The sequence below is a fragment of the Stenella coeruleoalba genome (genome assembly GCF_951394435.1).
Source record: "Stenella coeruleoalba genome assembly, chromosome: 8".
In the NCBI taxonomy this organism is placed as follows: Eukaryota; Metazoa; Chordata; class Mammalia; order Artiodactyla; family Delphinidae; genus Stenella; species Stenella coeruleoalba.
This window is the reverse complement of record NC_137154.1, coordinates 40,426,638-40,447,013: the sequence shown is the minus strand read 5'-3', so window position 1 is coordinate 40,447,013 and position 20,376 is coordinate 40,426,638. Positions and strand designations below refer to the sequence as shown.

Genomic DNA, 20,376 nt, shown 5'->3' with positions numbered 1-20,376 from the left:
GTGACCTCTGAGCGTGATTTATGAAACAAGATGTATCCAAATTTTCACCACATTGGAGCTATTCAATTTTCTCTAATGGCCTTTATCTGAGAGTTATGTCTATTCGTGGCAGCCACGACCAGTAAGTCATTAGCTTAAAGTATACTGATTGTTAATTTTAGCATCCTGGGCCCTGGGCCCAGTGAGAGAGGACTCTTGCCTTTGCGAATTGAAGCTAAAGAACATTCGAGCAGTTGGCTGACATTTACATCAGGAAAAGTTAGAAAGAAGGGATAGTTAAAAAGTTAATGAGTAAGGAGCAGTTGACTAGCTGGACATAGTTCAGGAGGTAGCAGAATGGCCTCCATTTGGCTGCCTCTCTACACGTACTGTTTTCACCAGAAGAGAAGTGGAACCAATCTTTATATCAAGCACCCCTGGGTGCCAGGTACTTCACATACGTGATCTTACTGATCTGCCCAGCAGTGCCATGAGGAAGAAACCATCTCTTCCATTTCAACCTTATGATATAGGAATCCCACTTTACAGATAAGGAAACCTACTACCCAAGGTCACACAGCTAATAACTGATGGAGTTGGGATTTGAACCTTGGCAGTCTGCATTCTTAACCAGCAGAGCTCTGGATGGTGGTGGCCCAAAGGCCCAACCAAGTCTCCCTCAGGGGCTGCATACCACCTAAGGTCTTGGAGGTCTGGGGCACCATTTTCTCACTTATGACCCTTAGAAAATCAGCAGCTCAGGGCCAGCTCACAGATGCCAGTAACTGCAGTTTCCTTGTGTGGCTCAGGGCTTGGTGCTCCTCTCATGGGCATGTGGGGTGTCAGAGCCCTGGCGCTGGGAAGGGCCCACCCTGAGTCACAGGATGGGGGCATCCATGGCTTTCCTGGATCCAGGAGCCTGGACCTCCCTACAGGATTGTCTCTCACGCTCCTTCAGGGGAAGCTGCTGGGGGTTGGCTTTGACAAGTTGGAACCATTTGGGGGATGGGTGGTCATGTTAATCAGGGACTGGGACACATGGGCCTCAGCCAGGAAAGCTTGACGGGGCTCTTTTTCCTCCAACCTTTGGGGACTCATGGGCACCTCTGAGTCAACCTGCCTGTCCCATTCCAAGGCTGAGCTGAATCAGACTAGGAATCCCTGGAACTTCCCTGTCCACTGTCCATTCCCCTTTGCTTGGTAATCGTAGCAAAGGAGAGAGAGCAGGTGTAATTATCCCTGTTTTACAGATGGGGAACTGTGGTGCCATTGATTTCCTAGGGTAAATCGCTCTGAACCTGCATGGGTCTCTTCAGACTCTTAACAGGCAAAGTCTTCTTTGGATTTCCCATGGGAGGAGTTTATGGGAGTGAGGAGACCTGGGTGCAGGTCCCAGGTGTAGCTCAGCTTACTGTGTGACCTCAAGCAGATTTCTTCCCCTCTCTGAATGTCTCTCTATCTGTTCATGTTGACCTCTCTGTGCTTCAGTTTCCTCATCTGAAAACTGGGGACAATAATAGTAACTTACTTCATAGAGTTATTTTGAGGATTAACTGTAAAGCATTTAGAACAGTGCTTGACACACAGCACCTAATAAGTGTTTCTCCCTCCTCCTCATTTTTGTATTATTATTATCATTATTATTACAAGGGTGTAATCACTAATGCTTCCTATTAGTTTTAATACTCTAAGATTATGATGTGAGCTCCTCCAGGAAGGCTGCCTGGATTTTGGCTGGCGGCTATGGTCTTACCCCTGTCAAGTTCATGGACATATTTGTGCATATGGGATTCCTATTACTTTCCAGGTAGGGGCTGGAAAGTAGATGTATCCAGTTAATCAAGTGGAGGCTTGGGATCTTGTCTGTGCTTTATGGAAACTATTCTGGCCCCAGAATTCAGGAGCAGGGCTGAGGTCTGGGTGGGCCCCCTCTACCTGACGCACAGTCCTTCTGGGCTGTCCATCCAGGCTTTTCAGGGCCTGAGGGGACAAGGCTGGCTCTGTGAGCCCTGAGGTCTGTTCTGCCTACTTGCTGGGCTCCTTCGTCTGACAGCTGTGAGGGGCCCTTGGGGCCTCCTCCAGGGAGCCAGCGCTCTCTATATTTCATGAGGCTCCGTCCATTCAGCAGGGCTGGGTGGCAGCTTGCTTGGTTTCTTGCATCTCCCCTGGGAATAAGCGTTTTTAAAGTATCTGATCGCTGCAGGAGGCTGGCCGCCGCAGCTATCAGTACTGAAGTATCTCTGATGACTATTGCCACCCATGGGAGACAGGTCACACAGAGGCCCGGAGAGGGAGTGAGGAAGGAGGCCCGTTGTCGTGACTTCACAAAGCTCATGGCATCCCTCCTTTCCACCCCCAGGACCCCACCTCTCCAGCCCTAGGGACTTCGGGGTCCCCTGGGAGATGGTTAATGAACTCCGGCTGCTGGTCTCATTCCCTGAGGCCCATCCACTCCACTGTTCACCGTGGGAACTGAAATTCCACTCTGATTATTTCACTCTCCTGCTCAAACACCTTCAGTGGCTCCCATCATCCACAGGATAGAATCTAAAGAATCAGTTCCTTTCGTATATAGGACTATAGAGGCACCTTCCCTCCAGCCCTGGGAGAGTCCCTAATACCTGCTCCATTCTCTGGTCTCCTTGCTATGGCTCACACTGCTCTCCTGACACTGAATGTCCTTGTCCCATCTTCACCTGGCAAAAGCCCGCCCTGCATTTAAGACTCAGCTCCTCTAAGAAGTCTGGCCTATTCCCAGCTGAAAGCGACCACTACTTTTTCTGTATTTCCATGCCACTGGGATAGCTTTCTCTGAAATCTACCACCAGCCCAGAGGGCTCCAGCCTTCTAGAAACACTTGCAGTTCCCTAACCTTACCATGTTCAGGATTCTGTGCCTTACACATGCCCTTCCCTCTGCCCGCACATACTTCCTTCCCACCCCTTCTCCTTCCCTTATTCCCACATTCTTCTCTCAGCTTTGGGAGCATGTCCTGAGAAACCTTCCATGACCCCTCCCACCACCTTCCATTCTCACCTACTACTGCTTGGAGGCCCAATGGACCTCCCTTAGCATCCTCTTGGTTACCTGTTGTTGTAGTTTTCATGCAGCTTTGGGACTGTTGGTACGCCTGTCTGTCTGGAGAACCTGATGAGCATGGAGCTGGGGGTAGGGAGGGAGGCTGCCAACAGACAGGGAGGATTGCAAAAACTCAGGAGAGGCAGGTGGCTTTGTCTCATGGATGTTAGGAAGAAGAGCCCTTTCCACGCAGTGTGTATGGTTGCAAAAGGCCCTCCGACCTTTGTCTCACTGAATTCTCTCAACAGTGTGGTAGAAATAGGTACCTTTGTCTCCGGTTTACCAGTGCGGAAGCTGAAGTTCCTTCATCATTAATCATTAGAGAAATGCAAATCAAAGCTACAGTGAGATATCATCTCACACCAGTCAGAATGGCCATCACCAAAAAATCTAGAAACAATAAATGCTGGAGAGGGTGTGGAGAAAAGGGAACACTCTTGCACTGCTGGTGGGAATGTGAATTGGTACAGCCACTATGGAGAACAGTATGGAGGTTCCTTAAAAATCTACAAATAGAACTACCATATGACCCAGCAATCCCACTACTGGGCATATACCCTGAGAAGACCATAATTCAAAAAGAGTCATGTACCAAAATGTTCATTGCAGCTCTATTTACAATAGCCAGGACATGGAAACAACCTAAGTGTCCATCATCGGATGAATGGATAAAGAAGATGTGGCACATATATACAATGGAATATTACTCAGCCATAAAAAGAAACGAAATTGAGCTATTTGTAATGAGGTGGATGGACCTAGATTCTGTCATACAGAGTGAAGTAAGTCAGAAAGAGAAAGACAAATACCGTATGCTAACACATATATATGGAATTTAAGGGGAAAAAATGTCATGAAGAACCTAGGGGTAAGACAGGAATAAAGACACAGACCTACTAGAGAATGGACTTGAGGATATGGGGAGGGGGAAGGGTAAGCTGTGACAAACCGAGAGAGTGGCATGGACATATATACACTACCAAACGTAAAATAGATAGCTAGTGGGAAGCAGCCACATAGCACAGGGAGATCAGCTCGGTGCTTTGTGACCACCTGGGGGGGGATGGGGAGGGGGGGAGGGAGACGCAAGAAGGAAGAGATATGGGAACATATTTATATGTATAACTGATTCACTTTGTTATAAAGCAGGAACTAACACACCATTGTAAAGCAATTATACTCCAATAAAGATGTAAAAAAAAAAAGAACTCACCTAGTCAATCAACAAGTGTTAATTGATCTGATTGTTATGTACCAGGCACTGTCAGGAAGGGGGTGGGGTGGTGGGAGTGGGGAGGAGATACAGCGGGAGAGCAGGTCGGACCTAGTGCCCACCCCTGGGATGATCCTCAAGGGAGAAAGACGTTAAGCACTGATTTCACAGTGAATTGTTTAATTATAATTGTGATAAATTCCATGGAGGAGAAATAATGAGGGGGTACGGTATTGTATGATGAGGGACTTGACTGAATCCCTGGGTCAGTGCCTCTCCTACCCTCCCCCCCACCCCCCTTCCCCAGTTCCCATTCCTCTCTCTATTGCTGCTGCTGGAGCTTAACTGCTTCCCACAATATTTGCTGTTCTGCTCCCGTTGACAGCCCTAATGGATTCTGCAGATTAAACAATCCCAGCCCTGCCTTGAGCTGTACTCTGGCTTGGCCCATTAGACAACGGCAGAAGCCGCCCTTGCTCCTGGTTCTAATTGAATAATTTACTGTAAATAGCCTTCATTTCCTCCAGAGCCCAAGCTGGCTCCTTAGCCAAACGGAGGTGAGCAAGGGCTGCCTCTAATGGGATGCAGGAGCAGAAATGAGCAGTTGTCCCAGCAGGCATTGAATTAAATCAGAGACACTTAAGGCTTCAAGTCTTTCTTGAAAATGAGCCACTCCTGGTGGGGAGACACAGCCAAGAGTCCTGCAGAACCCAGGCTGCCAACTCTGGGGTAGGATTTCCAATGAATTAGGAAGGCCCTTGGGCTGGGGGTGGAGGTGATGGAGTTTCCTCTTTCCTGCTCACTCCTGCAGGTGTCCTTTTCACCTCTCTCGTGGGCAAGGTAGCATCTCTGCCTGAGATATATTTCTCAGCTCTTCCTTCCATGAGGAAGTATACTCCCACTTTGAGGCTAGCACGTGCCAAGTGCATGATATATTACATTGAATTATATTATATTATATTATATTATATTAATCTATAAGGGAGTTTCATGAGTGATCTCATTTAATGTTCATGAGGCTCCTAGGAGGCCGATATAATCAGAGAAACCACATTCATGAGGGATGATGCTTTCCCCAAGGTCATGTACTTATCAGGGACAGAATCAGGATTTGAATCCAGATCTACTAGACTCCAAAATTCAAGTTCATTCTGCAATACCAGTGAGGACAGATGGCATGGGGCAGAGGGGTTACCTTGAATTCATTCTTGGTTTCCTGACATGCTGAGCAGTTTTGGAGGGGTTCTACTCTCTCTGCTCAATAGGTTGAGTCTGGCTTAGGGCAGTGGGAGGGGGCAGCCACCCAGCACGCTTGAAACAGGTCTCTCTACAAAGCTGGTGACACTTTATTTATTTATTTATGTTTAACATCTTTATTGGAGTATAATTGCTTTACAATGGTGTGTTAGTTTCTGTTTTATAATAAAGTAAATCAGCTATACATATACAGATATCCCCATATCTCCTCCCTCTTGCGTCTCCCTCCCACCCTCCCCATCCCACCCCTCTAGGTAGTCACAAAGCACCGAGCTGATCTCCCTGGGCTATGTGGCTTCTTCCCACTAGCTATCTATTTTCCACTGTGTAGTGTATATATGTCCATGCCGCTCTCTCACTTCGAAAGCTGGTGACACTTTAGGCTTTAGCTGGGACTGTGGCTTCCCATCCCCTGATCCCTTTAGGACCCATAACTCTGTCCTTACGACTCACCAAAGGAACCAGCCAATGAGCAACTGGAGAGATGCCCCCACTGTCTGTGCCGCTCTTCCTCCCACCATTTGGGTGCAGTGTTTGGACGCTTCATTTTTTGAGCACTGTTCTGTCCTCTGGCTGTGTCACTGAGGTCCGACACTTAATGAAGCTGGAGGACTCATGGTTTCGGAGGTGGGAGCAGTGGGAGGCGCTGGTGAGAGGGAAGAGGGCTCATCTGTGTGTGAAGGGTAGGGGCTGGGTGTTGCCCCCATGGAACGGAGTCAGGCTTCCAGTTAGCAAATGCTGGACCTGTGTCACTTTTGTTGTGCTTATCACCTTCACCTGCTCCAGCACCTCATCTCCCCTCTGATCATAAAACCTGAATACCAGCCCTCTGTCACCTACTAGCTGTGTGATCTGGGGCAGTGCACGTAGTTCCCCTGAATTTCAGAGGTCTCATCTGCAACAAGGGGATGATGATAGTACTAAATGAGTTAATACTATATGAAGCATTTAGAACAGTGCCTGGCACATAGTACACACTCAAAAGATATTAGCAATTATTATTCTTTGCACTTTTATAACATCAGCCAGATTAGCTCTTGATAGTCCCTATCTCACCTTCCAGATTTTCTCTCTTACCTGTTCCCCATACCCAGTAAATATGAGCTGTGGCTCCTCTGAGAGCTAATCTGATTCACAATCCCAGCTTCAACCATGTAGGTGCACAGTCCCACACTGAGAAAGATGGGGTTTCAGACATCCGGGAGTTTGTCCCATTGAGGGAAAGAGGCATAAATAATACAGTCTGTGCATAGGGCAGTGATACACGTGCAGCCCAGATGTCCCCAGGAGGGCTCTCCAGCCTCTGGGAACACGTGCCATCACATGACCCAAGGTTTTGTTAGCAGGCAGCCTCCACTGGCCTAACTGCTGGGAAGCTGTGGATGACATGGAGGAATGAGGACATCTCAGCCGGATGTTTTAACAAAATCAAGATATATTAGGTTTATTGCATCCCCCTCAGCTGAGAGCCCAGCGGTTGCTAATGAAAAGGAAGAACTTGTTTGAGCGTGATTTGTTCCATCTGGGTTCTAGCCGGCTTCTCCCTGACGGGCTCATAGGCCAATGATTAGGAGTCTGTTCTAGAATTTCGTGGTCACCAAGATGTGTTTCTGGAATCTACCTCTTGGAAAATCAGAACATTCTCCTGCATTTAGGAACCCTTTCTCAGGGTCCCTCAGATACGACTTGATCAGATCCAGGAGGTCCTCCAGTATTCTAGGGTGTGCTCACAGAATCCTAACTTGTTCACACTTTAAAGGGCCTTGGAACTTCCTGTGTCCTTAAACTTTCCTTACTGTCACTTGCCTCAACCTTTTTGCTCTGCCCTCTTTCTTCTCCATGATGAAGATGGAGCTAAAATAAGATCTGCTTGCTCACTGAACTCTGATCACATCAAAGCATTCACTCTGAGATGGTGGTATTTCCCTTTTTGGTTCTTTCATCAGACTCATTGAAAACGGAACAAATACCTCATCTTGTTTCTAGCTTTTTTCTTTTGTGCCATTCTCTTCAGGCTGCTTACTCACTGGGTTCCAAAAATATACCTTCTCAATAATGAAAATAATGAAAGTAATAAAACTAATTATACTCCTGATGATAAAGAGGCCTCGTGGAGCACTGTTATTGTGCTAGGTGCTTTTTATGCTGTATCTAATTTTATGCATCTCCCCTGGCAAAGCTGACCACAGGACTGAACACAGCGCAGACTCTCAGGACATAATAATAACTATTTATTTAGCTCTCAATCTCGCCTGACACTTCTGCATTCCTGATCTTATGTCATTGTTATAATAGCCCTGTAAAACAGATACTATTATTCTCAGTTGCAGATGAAGAATTAGGGCTCAACATAAATGTATTAAAATTTCATTCCACTCATTATTTCTATAGACATATCTAGTGCTTGCTAAGTGCCCAGCCCTTGAAACCGAGTGGTCCCTGCCATCCAGGGTCTCACAGTCTAGTGGCGTCTGCAGAACAGGGAACAGGCAGTGACAGTGAGTCTCTGGAATGATCTAAAGCCCTAGTTTATTCTGGGCTTCTTCCTCCCTATACTTTTCAGATTCACATTTTTTGTCTTTTGTTCCAAGCATCACAAGGGGTACTTTATGTCCAGCCACATCACTGTTAATTAAAGTCCTCCTCCGTTCTTTTCTCATAAGGGTCACTTTTAATCATAATGTAAGAGTTTAGTTTTTCTGGGCTTGAATTGCTGCCCTCCTCAGCTGTATCCTCCCACAAGTTCAGACTTGTGTTTTCTCTGAATGTCTTGAAATCTGCTGTCCTCAAGCTCAGGATATGACAAGTGACAGACAACCATCTCTTGACCATTGCTTTACCCAGGCAAAGGTGACAGAATCTCCATTTTCCCCAAGGAGGGCTTCTTCACTGGCTTGGAGAAAGAGGTGGCAGAGAGGGAAGAATGGAGATGGGATTTCGAGGCAGGAGACAAACAGGTGGGCAGCTGATTGTATGGAGGAAGAAGAACACTGTTGTCTTGGTCTAACCTAGGAGGCACAGGCAAGCCAAGTGGGTGCTCAGTGCTGGGATTGGAGGCCCCGGAACCTGGATTGCCTTTATCAGTTAGGCTGCTTTTGGGTATACTAAACCAAAATCCTCACTTAGACAAGAAGTTTATACTTTACATACTAGGAAGCCCAGAGATGGGCCAGACTCAGCACTGGTTGATTGAGTGGCTCAGTGATCAAGAATGCAGGTGTTTTTCCTCTGTGTGCCTTCTTTCTTCTCCAGCTGGGTCCCCTCTTGATTGCAAAATGGTCTCTAGCAGCGATGGAGCGACGTGCTTCCTTGTTCAGGTCCAATGGGAGAGATACTACCTCATCTTGTGTCTGGCTTGCAGTTAAGGACAAAGTTAACTTTTCCTAGAAGCAATTCTGTCATGGCTCATTGGCTTTAATTGAGTCACATGCCTATTCCTAAACCAATTCCTGGCAGTTTGCGTGAAATTACATCATCTAAAGTGGAATGGATTTGGGGAAGCAACCACCATGCCTATTACAGGGTCACATTTCCCAGGCATAAGCAAAGTGAAGAACCTAGTACTGTCACAGTATATATTGATAGTAAGGGAATTAGCACGGAGAGTTGCCAGATTTAGCTAATAATACAGGATGCCCAGTAAAATGTGAATTTCAGGTAAACTCTAAACGTTTTAAGTATAAGTATGTCCTATGCAATATTTGCTAGTCTATGTGTCTCAATATTTGGTGTAAAGCAAAATGCGTTAGGTACGTTTTGGGCCATGAGACATAAGAAAAGATTCTAGGGGTTCATAGTGGGCTAGGGGCTTAGAATCAAGATCGGAGCTGAGTACTGCATTGCTTGTGTGAGGATAGTGGAGTATAAACTGGTTGAAACAGCAGAGGAGGGCCAGGGGGCCTTCCCTCCACACCTGAGATGAATCCCTGTGGCCAGGATTTGGGAGAGAAAATGATTGCGCCTCCTCACTCGGGCGGCCCTCGTTGACCCCACTCTGCCTTCTCTCTCCAGGGCCCCGACCGCTGTGGGCAGGCTTTGCTGCAGATTGGCGTCAACATGATGGCGCTGCCTGGAGGCCGCCACCTGGACTCCATCCCCCTGCCGGGTCAGCGGTAAGTCCCACTGCTGTGTCTCAGGGCAAGGCCTGCCCCATCTGGACTCTGGCTGAGGCCTAGCCCCAGGATCCTGAGGTTTGCAGGTGGCCCCTTCTGTCTGTACACTGTGCTGGGGAGGAGGCTTAGGACAAGATATCGGGGATGCCACAGTCACTCAGCAAATACAAATGGAACTGGGCCCTGGGGCACAGAGGAGTCAGCCACATCCTGCTCCAAGGAGCTAGTTTAAGATCCAGGCAGACAATGAAGCAAAGTGTCAAGTGAAGTGTGCTGCTAAGATAGGGGACCCCAGAGGCAGCTGTGGATCCCGCCAGGGCCAGGAGGCTGGAGCCACTGGGGGAAGTGGCCTCTCTGAGCCTCTTGGAAGAGGTCAGCCTACCATTAGGTGGCTTTCTCTCAGAGCACCAGGGACAGGAGTGGGCACAGAGCTGATCCTTGGGAAGCACTTGTTGCCCTGAGCGGCAGTGTGGGGAGGGTGGGGGAGGAGTACACTGAGCAGCAGGTGAGGCCCGGATGAGGAGCTGGGAAGGAAAGACCTGAGGCTCTAGAGCTGCCTTCACACAGGTGAAAGGGATGGGGAAGCAGGTGTAGATCTGACATGACTGGTCCTGGAGGCCTGAGACAGAAGCAAAGGTGGAGGCACCAGGGCAGCAAATCTGTGATGACCAACTGTCCCGGTTTTCCTGGGACTGTCCTGATTTTGGCTCTGAGATTCCTGTGTGCCTGGAAACTCCTCGGTCCTGGGCAAACTGGGATGGTTGGTCACTCTAATGCAGGTTTGATCTATGGAGGAACTTTGCAGTTTGAGTGCTCAAGGCTCAACCTTAGCCCTTCATTCCTTGCTCAGACATTTTGACGGGGATGTTTCGAGGCAGCAGAATCCAAGTAGCACTTGCAGGGCCGTCAAATCGTTGTTTTGTTCTGTAGTATTTTGCTTTAAATATATTATGGTACCACTACCACCTAATCTCTACTAACTCCTCACCTGAATTGCAGGGGGTTTCAACTCATTTACATCATGCATTTCTATATTGTTTGTTTGATTTTTGAGTATTATTTTATAATCAGAAAAGAGTGGAACCGTTCTAGATGAAGAGGAATCTTAGTCTTTCCATCACCTGTCCTGCCCAGGTAGTAGGTTGGAAACTGTGTATCCAGATGGGCAGCAGCAGCTGTGGCAATAGGGCTTTGGGACACCTCCACAGAACTCATGGGTGTTGGGATGGTCAGACCAGAGGCTGTGCTGGGGGCTGGGGAAGCTGTCATCACAGGGCTGTTTAGGACGGTGGTTAGGAGTTGGGACCCACTCCACCCAAACTTGATTCTTGGTTCTGCTACTTATTAGCTGTGACCTCGGGCTTCAGTTTATTGATCTATGAAATGGAGATATTTATACTTACCTCATCGGGTTGTGATGAGACTTTATAAAGATGTATAAAGATATATAAATCACCTGCCTGAAACAGAAACTGCTCAATCAACGTTAACTTCTTCTTTAAATAAAGAGTAAGTACTGCTCAATCAACGTTAACATCTTTAAATAAAGAGTATGTCCCCGGACTAGAGAATACGGAGCCAAGGTAGGTCACATCCTGGCACTCTTTCAGCCCCAGGGAACCACTGATCTCTCTCTTCCAAGCTCCTCAGAATTTTTAAAGATAAAAGAAAGTTAAATTACATAAAAATGATTTAGGAATCAGATCACTATGCTTGTCGAGTCAGTCAGGACAGGTTTTCTAACTTATATTGTACAGTAAATACCTTGGGAGGAAAACAGCAGACTAATATGGTTCCACAAACACTGCAACCTGCAAAAATGTTTGTTTAGAATGTCTTCAACCTTACAGTTCTGTTAGAGCAGGGCAGGCTGCAGAGAGAAGGTGGTATTTCCTTTCATATAGTCATAGCTTGGCATTGCCAGGGCAGACCTCCCCAGGATATTGGGGGAATCGAATCCTATTAATCCTCTACCACCCTATTGATCGTCTGTGTTCTAGAGGCATGTGCGCGAGCTACATTCACAGCGGAGGCTCATGTGTATTTACAGGACGTCAGAGGGGTCCATTTGTCTGATCTGATGCCACATTATGGGCAGACAATAGCAGCCACCTCTACTTTCCTCTTGCTCCAAGCTGTAGCCTCTCTCGTGGGGAACAGCACCGTAGTTATTGTCTCCAGATAAATAATTAATGCTGGATAATTGACTTTTTGTTGTGTTCCAGTGAGGCTGAATTTCACTCTGGAGTGCCATTGTTCACCTCAATGTACAAAATAAATAAATATGGTCAAGTTGTGTGGGATCATCTCACAGCCTGGGTGAATCCTGTGCGTTAGGCCTTTGGTATTTGAGATCCTTACAGGTAAATAGCATCAAATAGAGCTTTCCTAGGTGCAGGCTCCTGGAAGAGAACAGAGGGCAGGGAGCCACTGAGTCTGAGGCCAGGGGTTGGGATCCTGAGCTGAATTGGTGTGGGCGACAGGAAGGTGTGTGATAGTTCTCTCAACACTGACTGTGTCTGAATCTCCTGGGAGGTCTTCGTATTTAAAAATAATAAAACAGACAAGCCAAAGCACAAAACCCTACTCTTGGAAACTGTAATGCGGGAACTCTAAGTGGTTGAAAGCATATAGGCCTTGGAATCAGACTTGGGCTCAAATCCCAGCTCCGCTTCCTATCAGCTGTGTGACTTTGGCTGCCGCCTAACCTGTCCGAGCACCAGCTTTATTGTCTGTAACAGGGTGTCAGTCGTAAGTGCTTTTAAAGGTCATGTAGGTGCTGGGGTCCAGGAAGGAAGGTCTCTCTAGGCCTCAGGGTGCCAACCCACACGTCACCAGGCCATCCCTGTAACACTAACACACCCCTCCTCCCTCCCTCCCTCCGCAGTGGAAACCCTCGCAAGCTCAGGTTCAAATACTTCCCTGGAGGTTCAGGGACTTATTGGTGGGATTGCAGGGGACAGGGCCTCAGCACTCTGGGTAGCAGGAGACTGGCTGCTGTGTCTCTAGCTGATCTTTGCTTTCTTCTTGCGTCTCTGGGCTCCCCTCTTTGTGTCTGGTACAGTGATTCCCTCCATTGGCTCTGGGCTGGGTGGTAGTGGTGCTGGGACCCAGACATGGTGGTCCGGGTGTTGCCACCTGTCTGCCTGCTCCCAGGGTTGTGCTTTCTACCATCGCAGCGTAGCCCTCATCTTCTGCAGGGATCCTGACAGCCCAGTCCTTTGATTTGACCCTCTCTGTGGAGAGGTTCCTACAGGGTGGGTTAGAGGCCAGTCTGAGGGATGCACACAGGGCCACATCCAGACATGTCCTCCCTCCCTCCCTCCCTCCCTCCTTCCCTTCCTTCCTTCTTCCTTCCTTCCTTCTCTCCTTTCTTCCACTACTTCTCTTACCCACAGATCAAGCTGAGACACTGACATTTTCTCTCTGGTTTCCTGCCAGTGAGGGTGGGAATACTGATGAAAGGACTGGGCTTCACTAACCCCATAACAAAGTTGGCTCACTGTCATCCAGCATTTGCTAAAAGCTGGATGCTTTTACACATAGCAACTCAGTCCTCACGATAGCCCTTGTGTATACTTATTATTATCTCTCTTTTGCTAATGAGGGAGCCATAGTTTAGGTCCTCTGGGAAGCAGCCATTGAGATGGAGTTGAGATTTTAAGATGGTTATTAGGGAGTGCCTTTGGGATCAACACCTGTGGAAGGGAGAGGAAGGAAGCAGGCCTGGGCAGGGGGAGCTGGGGAGCCGTGATGCCTGCTTGATGATGACTCAGCTGACCTCACAGGGACCTTTGGGATCAGAGTCGTTCACTGGCCAGAGTGGCCAGAACCTTCATATCCCACCTTGATCTGTCGTTGGAGTGTGTGGGCAGGCATGACCTCAGGTGAGGTGCCTCTGAGGCAGTATCTGGGGGGGGGTCCGCCAGCTGGGGACAACAAGTCCTCCCCTGAGGGGGAATCTGAGAGGCACATACAACGTCCATCCCATGAGGAAATGAGGCTTGAGGAGTTAAGTCACCTACTTGTCCAGGACAGGCTGACAAGGATCAGAGCAGAGATACATGTTCCCAGATGGTGCTTGAACGTGAGTGCCGGCCAGCATTCTATCCTGGCTGTCTTTTCCACGACGTTCTTGAGGGCATTGCACAAGCAAATCATCCACTCATTCAAGTAGTTGTTTATTTACTAGCCTTCCACATAATTTCTCAAAATATGTATTGAGTGCAGATCACGTGCTTTGTGTGGGACTTGTGTGCTTAAGGACACGATTGTGACCAGATACGGCGTGGTCCCTTCCCTTGTGCAACTCACTAATTTATCTCTTGGCTTGATCAGGCCTGGTTTTGTAGCAAGTATACAACCTGGGGCTTTTATTTGGGGTGTCTCACTGTGAGGGAATCGCTTTCTCACAATGTTTCTGTTCAGCCTGGAATCTGAAACGAGCCAGGGCTGGATGCAGCTGCAGCTAGTGGCAGGCGGCCTCCTGGGTTGCCCCTGGCCTGCTGGCGAGGACCCGCCCAGCTTCCCTGAGCCAGTGGGGCCGTTGCAGCCCAGCCTGTCTCCAAGTAGATAATGGCTTGCATGTGTACACCCTTGGTCTGTGGCTGGTTTTCTGCTGCTGGGTTGCTTTCTGCGCCTGCGGTGAAATGTGCATACTGTAATTGTCAATGGGATAATTGGATATTTGTCTGTTGTTTAAACCAAAACGAAGGCTAATCAAAGCTAGAATCATATTCCCTTCCTTCTCCCATCTCCCAAGAGAAATCCACAGAAACACAGGGCGTGACCTTGTAAAGGCAGAGGGACGATGATTCAATAGATATTTTTAAGAGGAGAGGTTGGATTTAAATTCCCTTATGGTGCCGGGAACTGGGATCATAGAGGTATTCAATGTTGTTGCTGGAAGTTTCCTCAGAGCTCCCTGCATTATAAGATAGGGAAATTGAGGCCCAGAGAGGGAAATGGAGCTGCCAGAATACTCTTGAGGCCCTCTTCTGCCCTTTGGGGAGTCCTGCCTTTCCTGGGCTCTGTTTCTTAAGTTTATTCTCCCTCCTAGCCTCCAGCAAATTCTGGCAGCTCTGTGTCCTAGCCCCAGTGGAATCTTCTCATTAGCAATGATCTGTAATAGATATCAATTTCATTCATTCACCCATTCATTTGAATGAAATTTACTTGAGACTAAGAACTTACTCTGGGCCAGGCCTTGAGTAGTACTATAATGAGTTATGTAAATGTCATCCTTCCTACTCAGTAATAAATGTCCTGAGGGCCAAAGTCGTTTCTGATTCATATTTGTGCTCCTTTGGTTAAAATGCACACAGAATAAACTCAAAAACTGGTTGTTGAATGAATAAATGTTTAATAAATGTTTGAAAAATGACTAACAGCTGAGGAATTTCAGGTGACTGTGAGAAATTTAATTCCATAGCTTGGATTTTGTTCCTTTCTCCAAGACACTCCCCTGTCTGTCTCCAACAAGCTATTCTCATTCTTTATGGTGGAAAAGTGCCGCTTGGAGGGAAAGGATAAGCTAGAGTTTTACCTTGATTAATTTAAATACTGTTTCTGAATGGAAGTCAAAGATTTAACTGGTTGAAGGAATCAGACAGTTGGAGAGACTTTTTTTTTCTTCTAAAGAATAGCGATTTAGGGCTTCCCTGGTGGCGCAGTGGTTGAGAGTCCGCCTGCCGATGTAGGGGACACAGGTTCGTGCCCCGGTCCGGGAAGATCCCACATGCCGCGGAGCGGCTGGGCCCGTGAGCCATGGCCACTGAGCCTGTGCGTCCGGATCCTGTGCTCCGCAACGGGAGAGGCCCCAGCAGTGAGAGGCCCGCGTACCGCAAAAAAAAAAAAAGAATAGCGATTCAGAAATATTTTTAATCTTTGGTTTTAATTCATTGGGAAAAAATGTCACTGCAATTTCATCATTAAATGTCTTACAGGAGAGCACACTGTAGTGGGAGCAGCAACCAGGGACCAGAGGCTGGCCTTCCTTCCATCCTGTCTTCCTTCCTCTCTTCCTTCCTTTCCAGCCCTGGCTCTATGCTAACCTGCTGTGTGTTCTCAGACAATCCTTTTCCCTTTCTGAGCCTCAGTTTCTTAATCTGAGAATGAGGAGGTAGGCAAAAGTTTCCCCAGGGACCCTTTTAGCTCTAACTTCTAGAAGTCTGTGAGTGAGTATTGGATCGTCTTCCCTTTTCTGGACAGAAGTAGCCCACTTCAGTGCCTCAGGGCTATGAAAGAATCTCATTGACCAAAACAAACAGGGTCTTATTCCTTCCAACGAAAGTCGTGAAGAAGTTTAGTGTTGGCCTTGTAGCTGGGATGGAAACTGTAAGACATTTTAGTTTGGGAGCCCCTTCCAGCATTTGAGGGTGTGCCCTGTTCAGGTTTTATGGAAGCCCCGTGGTACAGCCTGGAGAAGTGCTCTTCTCCAGGGGAGGGGATAGTGCACCCTGCTTCGCTAGGTTATAATGTAGATAAATCCATGAAACCTAGCACTCCAACATGCTTCTTGATTTGAAGTTCTTATTTTGGACTGAATTCATTCCACCCCTCTGACTACTCTTAGCAACTTGCCGTCTTCCCAACATGTGGTTCCTCGCCTCCACTGTTCTGCACATGCTGTTTCTTCTGTCTGAAATCCTACCATCTTCCAACTCTGCTTCTTCTTCTGGTGAACTTGAAGGCGTCCTTCCAAGCGCTGGCGTGGGAAGCTTTCTCAGATACCCTAGTTTGAGATGAACATCCTTTCTGTGCTCTCAAAATTCTTTCTCCTTACTTCAAAACGCCATAGGGAGCATACTGAACCATAATTGCTTATTTACAGTCATTCATTTATTCATTCAGTAAATGTTTATTGAGTGCCTATGATGTGCCAGGTGCTGTGCTAGGTGGAGAGATTATGTCTCACTGTAATAGAAGGTCCTGCCCTCTTGGAGATCATATTCTTACCATCTCTCCTTTATAATCCCAACACCTAGCCCAATACCTTGGCCCACTGGGGTACTCGGTAAAGTTTGGAGGCCATTACCAAGTGTTCTTGGCATAGAAATGTATTCTTACAGAAGGCTCTCCACTTCGCACAGCAGGTGGAATAGAATAAGGCAGAGAAATCCAAATTCCAGATTTTGAAGGAATAATTAAAGTTTCATTCTGAGTGAAAAGTAGTTAAAATGAACCAACAAGAATGTAGGCAGAGATTTCCTTAAACTAATGACCCCCAGTGTTTTGGGGAACTCTGGATGCCAGGCCAGCAGGCTTATCTGGCAATGAGGAACTGGTATCAGCAACTGGGGACCAGGACATGTGTCTGCTGAACTGGGAAGAATTGTTCCCTTTGGCATCCGAAGGGTCAGACATAGTTACCTTCCCCCAGTGATGGGCTTTGAAGAATGAGGAGGGCAATCTAAGTGGCAAGAGCCGAGGCAGGGACAGTGAAGCGGGTGGGGAGACCCTTCGCAGCCAGAGTCCTGAGAGGGTCCCTCCGCACTCTGCACGGTCTCCCTGGCTTCCTGTTCTGGCAGTACTTCTGGTGCAAACTCGTCAGAGATCTGTGATGATGGGGCCAGTGGGCCAGGAGTTCTGTCCTGAATTTAAATAACACACACCCTACTCTCTCCCCAAAAGAAATAAGGCAAGAGTTTGAAAAATGACTAGGCATACTGTAGTATACAATCTTTAAATGATCACCATCTTTAAAAAGGCATTGATAATCACATCAGGGAAGTCCAGCATAGGAGAAAGAGCCCCAGCTATGGATTTGAGGGTGTGAATATCAGCTAAATTGCTGAAGACCATTAAAGAACACAGCATTTAGGGAAGACCAAGGTTCTGGTCTCAGACTGCATAGATTCTTGTTTCCACTTATCTACCACGAGACCTTGGCCAGGTCACTTCACCTCCCAAATCTCAGTTATGTGACCCTCATGGGATTGTTTTGAGGGTTAAGTAAGCATTAAGATTGGTTCTAGCATTTAGCACAGTGTCCAGAAAGTAATAAGCACTCAATCAATTTTAACTTTATTATGACTATTAACAATGAGGTCTTAGACAAGTTAAGTAATGCCTCTAAGCCTCAGTTTCTACATCTGTAAAATGGGTTGGTAATCGCCAACCATCAAACCACTGTGAGGGCTGAAGGAGAGAGTTCTTGGTGCCCAGAGGTGCTCTATTGTTTGTAATTCTCCCTGCTTGCTGTGTGGGTAGTTAATTCCTTCTGATTTTAGACATATTTTAGGAAGCCCATTTTTTTCATACTGTAATGCCTTAGTATAAGACTATGCTCCTCCCTTCCCCCACCCCAACTCCACCCTGGATAATTCCAGCTTAAAATAATTTATCCAACCAGTATCCTGGTATGTGAAGATGATTGTGGTTACATCTGGCTTTGTGTTTGGAAGCTGCCAGGCTCCAGAAAACCCAGATTTGGGGGCTTATTCACCTCCTTCCAGATGTCCAGGAAAGCCACCATCAGGGAGCAAGGAGCAGGGTGACTTGGGGAGTAGACATCTACTTCTCTCAGGGGCTCTTCCAGATACTGGACAGGGCTCCTGTGAGCCCCATTCACTGTTTGGGATGCCCTCCCTGCCCCACAGGCAAGGGGGCATCTTCCCAGCATCAGGCTTAGATTCCAGCTCACTGTGGAAATGGAGGAAATCCAACCCTGGTCCTGGCCCCTGGCCCCTCCAGCTCCTTGGCTGGAGACCCTACAGGCTCCTCACTGTGGTGGTTTCCACCGTGAAGGGTGTGTGACTCATTGCCAGTCCATCTGCTTTGACCTCAGTTTTCAATTCCTTCCTTTGTATGAGAGATCAGATCATCTGTACTCGCAATGGAAAGATTTCATGTATAGTGAGATGGCAGCTCCAAGTTCACGGCTGAGGATGGTTGAACCACTGGGAGTTGCGAGGTGGAGGGACAGCGGGCAGGGCCTGCTGCACAGCAAGAGCTGCCCTGTTTAACCAGATTTTTTATGTTGGGGTCAACCAGCAAATGCAGTAGGAAAGGTGGAGCCCTGAGAACCAGAGAGCTAATGACAGAGAACCTGATGAGCTATGCAATTATGGGATGCTCAGCACTGACGCAGTCCAAACCGTAAGGAGCCACAGTCCCCGGGCTCCAAAATTGAGAAGAACATCTCATTATGTGGCGGCACAGTGACGGCGGCTGGGAGTGGACCGGCTTGTGGCAGGGCTGTGCCGGCTTCACCAGGCCTGCTCTCCTCTCTGGGAAGGTGTGGGGCCTCTTTGAGGGACCCTTCTGTAGGGTCTAGACCCCACTTCTGCCGTGACCTCGCGTATCCCACTTGTCATCGTGCAACACCATGAAACCAAGCAAAATGAAAACTAACTCCTACCTGGATGGGTTTCCTGTCTCAGTCAGGGCAGCACCAGTCACACAGACCAGAGGCTGAGGAGGCAGCCTTGCTCCTTTCCCTCCTTCACCCTCGTATCTTCTCATCTCCCTCCCAGACCATTCACTTCTTCCCAGGTCACTGCCTTAGTTCAGCCTTCTGTCCTCTCTCTGCTGTATAACCATCATTTCCCGACAGGTCACCCTCCTGTATGGTATTTAACTCACTCCAGTCCATTTTCTACTGAGTCTCTGCACAGTTGTGTCACCGCCCTGCTCTAAAATGTTTTGAGTGTCTCTAAATTGCCTTCAGGATTAAACCCAAATCCCTAATCATGGTATTCAAGGTCTTTGATCAACTGGTCCCTGTCTCTCTCCTTAGGCCCCTTCCTGGCCACCGCTCATAGGCCCCTGATGCTTGATTCCAGTGAAACTTCTGGTCGTATTACTATTTTTATGTCTCTAGGCAGTTTTGCATTTATGTGGAAGTCCTTCTGTCCTTGTCGTCCTGGCCAACTCCTCTCCTCTAAGAACCAGGGCAAATGTCATTTCCTTTGTGTACATATTCCCAGGCGAAGTCAGGCCCTCTGTCTCCTATGATCCCAGACTCTCCTGCTCACAGCTTCTTGCTGCCAGTGTGGTGTTTAGTTGATGCGAGGAGAGGCTCTGGGCTCTAGAGCATGGGTCTGAGTGATGGTTCCACCACTTACCCACCCTGTGACCTCTCCCAACAGAAGTCTCCTCGTCTGTAAATGGGGGCAATAACAGTCTTCTCTCCCAGGGCTGTGGGGAGGATTAAGGAGTAATATATTGAGAGGGCTTAGAACACTGCCTGGATCATTGCTGGAACTCAACACATCAGCTACTGCTATAACTGTGACCAGATTGGATTCTTGGTGCTTTCTTGCCTGTTCGGGGTCTTGCCTGAGCTGTGTGAGCACTGGGATTTTCTCCTGTTCAGGTTTGTCCTCAGCTTCTAGAACAGGCTGGCGCTGAGAATACACACAGAAAACACCAGGACATCAGGATGCATGTACTGGCTGCAGGACCTGGTGGGACAGGCAGCTGCTTCTGGCCTCTGCATCTGGGGCTCTTTTGAAGCCAAATCCTAAGGATGCCTGGAGTCCGCCCACAACTGGGGATAGAGGACTCTTGGTCAGAGCCTGAGGCTGGGGATAGAGTGAGAGTGTGGTAGAGGAAGGGGGTCCAAGTGCTGGGGGCTGGAGGCTGATGGAGTCTATGGCAACGGTGTAGACCTGCTCTTGGAAACCCTCTAGTGGTTACTTCTGGACTCTCACCTGCCTTTTCCAGAATCCCGCAGAGGTACCAGGATGGCAGCTGACATGGAGGATATGTGAATTCTCCTAAATGTTCCACTTT

At 47.9% G+C, this 20,376-nt stretch overlaps 1 protein-coding gene across 2 annotated transcripts in view; it reads left to right on the top strand.

Moving 5' to 3' along the window:
• Positions 1–20,376, top strand: part of INSC (INSC spindle orientation adaptor protein) — a gene marked incomplete at its 5' end in the record, with an annotated part of 126,145 nt that overhangs the window by 26,029 nt on the left and 79,740 nt on the right. The window contains one exon of one of the 2 annotated variants that reach the window (XM_079929648.1): positions 9,539–9,639. In XM_079929648.1, the coding sequence (XP_079785774.1) occupies positions 9,539–9,639 (101 nt within the window). Of the gene's footprint in view, positions 1–9,461; positions 9,640–20,376 lie in introns of those variants that run through there. The other variant, XM_079929649.1, reaches the window with a different exon arrangement.